This window comes from Temnothorax curvispinosus, unplaced genomic scaffold, assembly GCF_003070985.1.
Source record: "Temnothorax curvispinosus isolate PA1 unplaced genomic scaffold, ASM307098v1 QBEX01001756.1, whole genome shotgun sequence".
NCBI classification, from domain to species: domain Eukaryota; kingdom Metazoa; phylum Arthropoda; class Insecta; order Hymenoptera; family Formicidae; genus Temnothorax; species Temnothorax curvispinosus.
Genome location: NW_020211536.1, coordinates 1 through 4,882, shown reverse-complemented (window position 1 = coordinate 4,882; position 4,882 = coordinate 1). Strand labels below are relative to the sequence as shown.

Here is a 4,882-nt window from a genome sequence, read left to right as displayed (position 1 = left end):
CGATTAAAAATCGGCTCAGCTTCCTTTAAGCTCCGACCTTTTCGCAAGGTAAAACTTCCGCCACATAGCGAAACAATCGTGGAAGCCGTCACCGATCATAATCGTGTCGGCATTGTGCGGAGCGGCGAATCCGCCCCAGGGGTCTTTATCGGGCATTGCCTAGTGCAGCCCGTCGAATTTAAGTGTCCGATTAGCGTGTTGAACGTGACGGACAAGCCCGTGGAGATACTCACTCCACATGTAACTTTAGAAGACCTGCCGCCGCCCGACACCGCGGACGTTCTCTCGTTACGCTCGAGCGACGAGCGCGAGACCATCGCCGAACGACAAAAGAAAGTACGCGAGCAAGTACAGCTCGATCACTTGAACGCCGAAGAGCGAGCAGCCGTAGAACAAATTTGCGATGATTACTTTGATGTGTTCTATATAGACGGCGACCATTTAAGCGCGACTACCGCAATAGAGCACGAGATAAATATCCGGCCAGGTAGCGCGCTCGTGAATGTGAAACCTTATCGGTTACCCGAGAAGCATAAGGCCGAAGTGAAGAAGCAAATCAAAAAGATGCTCGAAGACGGCATAATCAGCCCGAGCACGAGTCACTGGAACGCACCAATAATAGTCGTTCTTAAAAAACCGGACGCATCCGGAAAAGTGCAATTTCGCGTGGTTATTGATTTTCGGAAAATGAATGATCTCACCATGGGAGATTCCTTCCCCATGCCGAACATAACCGACATTTTAGACCAATTAGGTAACGCGAAATACTTTACCGTTTTAGATTTGGCTTCGGGGTATCACCAAATCCCCATGCATAAAGACCACAAAGGCAAAACAGCCTTCTCCACTCCGGATGGGCACTTTGAATTTAATCGCATGCCTTTTGGCCTGAAAAACGCACCGGCAGCATTTCAGCGGCTAATGTACGCGGTGCTGGCCGGCCTGCTAGGGCTGAGATGTTTCGTGTATATCGACGACATCGTCATATACGGGGCGACGCTAACGGAACATATCAGAAGAATAATAGCCGTGCTACTCAGGCTCCGAAAATACAATCTAAAGTTAAAACCGAGTAAATGCGCGTTCCTACGAAAGGAAGTTGTGTACCTGGGTCACGTAATTTCGGAAAAAAGAATCTCACCGGACCCGTCGAAACTAATAGCTGTCAAGGAGTTTCCGACTCCTAAAAAACTGAAAGACATTCAGTCGTTCATAGGCCTAGCCGGGTACTACCAAAAATTCATCGAAAATTTTTCGAAACTAGCCAAGCCACTGACCAAGCTCACTAGGAAAGGAGAAAAATTTATTTGGTCAATAGAGCAGCAAAACGCGTTTGAATTATTAAAGGAAAAATTAACAACCGCGCCGGTGCTAAATTATCCCGACTTCAATAAAGAATTTATAGTGACGACAGACGCGTCAGATTTCGCAATAGGAGCTATCCTCTCACAGGGAGTAGTCGGCCAAGACCGACCGATAGCGTACGCCAGCCGCGTATTATGCAAAGCGGAACAGAATTATAATACGACGGAGAAAGAACTGCTAGCCATCGTGTGGGCAGTCAAGCATTTTCGCCCCTATCTTTATGGCGTTAGATTTAAAATAATAACCGATCACAAACCATTGATCTGGTTATTCAATGTTACCGACCCCGGTTCAAGATTAATTAGATGGAGGCTTAAATTAGAGGAGTAAGATTACGAAATCATACACAAGGCAGGGAAGAGCAACCTAAACGCCGACGCATTGAGCCGTAACCCGATAACAGAGGCGTCAGCTGTGCATACGATACAGCAAGAAGAAGAAGATGCGCCCCGAGAATACTCGGAGGAGAAAAAGAAACAGATACTATACGAGTATCACGACTCGCCTATCGGAGGGCACCAAGGAGTCACACGCACTTTAGACCGAATCCGATTGCAACACGATTGGAAAGGTATAACAAAGGATGTCGAGACTTACATCAGCAGATGCGAATACTGCCAAAAAAATAAATTAAGCAGAAAAACGAAGATGCCAATGGTCATCACGGACACGCCGGAACGACCGTTTGAAAAATGCGCCCTCGACATCGTCGGTCCGCTTACGGTCACAAATCAAGGAAACAAATATATTCTGACGTTTCAGGATAATTTAACGAAATTTAGTAAGGCGATACCGATCGAAAATCAAGAAGCCAGGACCATCGCCAAAGAATTCGTAACAAAAATTGTGTTAGAACACGGAATTCCGGAGAAAATTCTCACGGATCAGGGCACGAACTTTACGAGCGAAATGTTCAAAAATACGTGCAAATTATTAAAAATTGAGAAGATTCAAACAACGGCGTACCACCCTGAGAGTAACGGCGCACTAGAGAGATCGCATCGCACTCTCGCCGAATACCTGAGACATTATATAAATCAAGACCAAACCGACTGGGACGAATGGCTCCCTTACGCGATGTTTACATATAATACGACGCCACACTCTACTACCGGGTTCACGCCATTTGAATTAGTTTACGGGCACCGACCTGACCTACCAACGGCCTTAACAAAACCGCCGAAATTGACATATTCATATGAAGATTATGCAAAAGAACTACGAGAACGGATCCGTGCAGCGAATCAAATCGCGAAAGAAAACACGAAAGATGAAAAAGCAAAATCAAAATTACAATACGATAAAAAAAGCAAAAAGGCAACCTTCAAAGTAGGCGATAAAGTAATACTTTATGACGAAACAATACGACAAGGCCGCTCAAAGAAGCTCGACTCGCAATGGGTAGGACCGTATGTAATTTTGGAAAAGCACAACGACGTAAATTACACAATCAAAATTAAACGGAAGACGCTACGTGTTCACGCGAACCGATTGAAAGCGTTAGTCGAAGAATAAAAAGCACACGGGTAAAGCAGAAGCAAAAAAAAAAAAAAAAAAGAGAGAAATTTAACAAGTACTCACCTAGTGGTTAAAATTCGTCGAAAACCACGGGTGACCTCCCGCGCTCCCGTGTTCACATTCACAAATACCCGCAGGGGGGGCACTTCCTCCCGAATCGCCTCGATATATGAAGGAGGCGGAAGGGCGCGGGAAGCCTGAGCCACCCGCATGTCCTGCTGAATCGCATCCTCATAGGGCGGAGGAGGCGAGTCTGGCGACTCCAGTTCCCTCGCAGGGGCGCCGGAAGCTCGAGGAGCTCGAGCTACTTCCAGCCAATACGTGCGTAGGCACGCATCGCACGTCGAAGGCGCAAAATATCTATCGCATCTAAAGCACCTCATTTTTTTTTATTTCATTATACGCACTTCACAATGCAAACGTTAAGTACCACTCGAAAGGCAGCAGTGGACTAACGCGAAACGCGCTACTTGAAAGAAACGACTCTCGCTGACGGATTAAGTCAGCATAAAGTCAAAGATAAATAGAATACCTCCAAGAACTTATTCATATTACAGGCTAACTATCATCCTACACCTCGCAAATGAAACAAAATCAGAGCAACTACCGTACGAGATGACAACGTTCACTGCCGAGCCCGGCATATATTACGAAAAAATCGAACAACTATTAGTATTAAACGCTATTTTGAATGACCTCACGACAGACATAAACGACATTACAGACTACCTGACTCACGCAAATCACAATATTTTATTAACGCGCGTACTCCCGATCGAAAAAATAATCATAGAACTAAGAGAAGCGACCGCACACATAGACAGGAGATTAAGCTTCCCATTCAAAATACAAGCCGAAAACTGGAATTCTATCCAAAAGTACCTAAATGTAAACGCGTATTAGGATAACTCGAACATATACACTACTCTTCTGTTCCCATTGATAGCGTACCCAACATACGAAATTATAAGAATCACACCTGTACCAATACACAATGACCATAATGTTTTCACACTCCTAGAACCTTCTCACACCCTATTAGGAATAAATCGAGAAAATCACAATTATATAATTCTAAAAGAAAGCGATTTAAATGAATGTACGCGAGATAATACCAAATTCACTTGCGCCCAAAATCTCCCTGTCTATTTTATAACTCCAAATGCGCCGACCGAAGTACAACTCTATGTAAAAACGTCTAGATATATGGAAAGCCGAAAACAGCGTCACATAATTTCAAATGTAACACTCTGGATTGCAGTATCCGAACCGCAGACATGGTTATTTTCCACTCCAAAAACAACCGATATAATAATTCAATGTAAAGATTTACCAGAAAATAAAGTAAAAATAGAAAGAACCGGAAAAATTACATTACGCGACAGTTGCAAACTAAACACACCGGATATGTATTTAGAGACGCAAAACCGAGTATATAATAAAAACGTAAAAATATATTTACCAGAGTTTAATGCAACAGGCTCAGTAGAAAAAAGCATAACAACAAACAATAAAGTAGATTCTGATAAAGAAATACATTTAGAACAGATAATCAAAGACCCGACAGAATTAGTAAAATTAAGTATGAGTCTAGAAGAGATAAAAAAAGAAGTGAAAAATAACCAACCAAGCATATTTGCGAATAAACATATTATATACCCTATAGACTCTACGACCATAATTGTAATAATAATAAGCATCATAATCATAGCCATTTATGTAATAAAGAGAAAAAGGGACCACTAAAAAATTTTTTTTTGTAATACCAACAATAACGTAAGAAATATAAAAAACTTAGATTGTAACCCCTCAAGGGAAAGAAAAACGCACATAAATAAACAAAAAACTACGTTTTTCTTTTTCCGCGGGGGGAGGGATGTTGCGAGCGCGCAACAATTAGGTAATTCGATAGGTAGCGACAGAAGTCGAATATGACTTCCGCCGAAACTCCTGACGAGCGATCATCCGATGCAAGTCGACACCGGAACCCGGAGCGCGG

The 4,882-nt window shown here is 43.1% G+C and overlaps 1 protein-coding gene across 1 annotated transcript in view; it reads right to left on the bottom strand.

Annotated features, from left to right (window-relative positions):
• LOC112468163 overlaps window positions 1-3,455 on the bottom strand; it is a 6,114-nt gene extending 2,659 nt beyond the window's left edge. Inside the window, exon 1 of the mRNA XM_025037217.1 lies at window positions 2,947-3,455. Within this exon, the coding sequence (XP_024892985.1) occupies window positions 2,947-3,266 (320 nt within the window). The 5' untranslated portion in view covers window positions 3,267-3,455. The remainder of the gene's footprint in view (window positions 1-2,946) is intronic.
• Window positions 3,456-4,882: the final 1,427 nt, after the last annotated feature.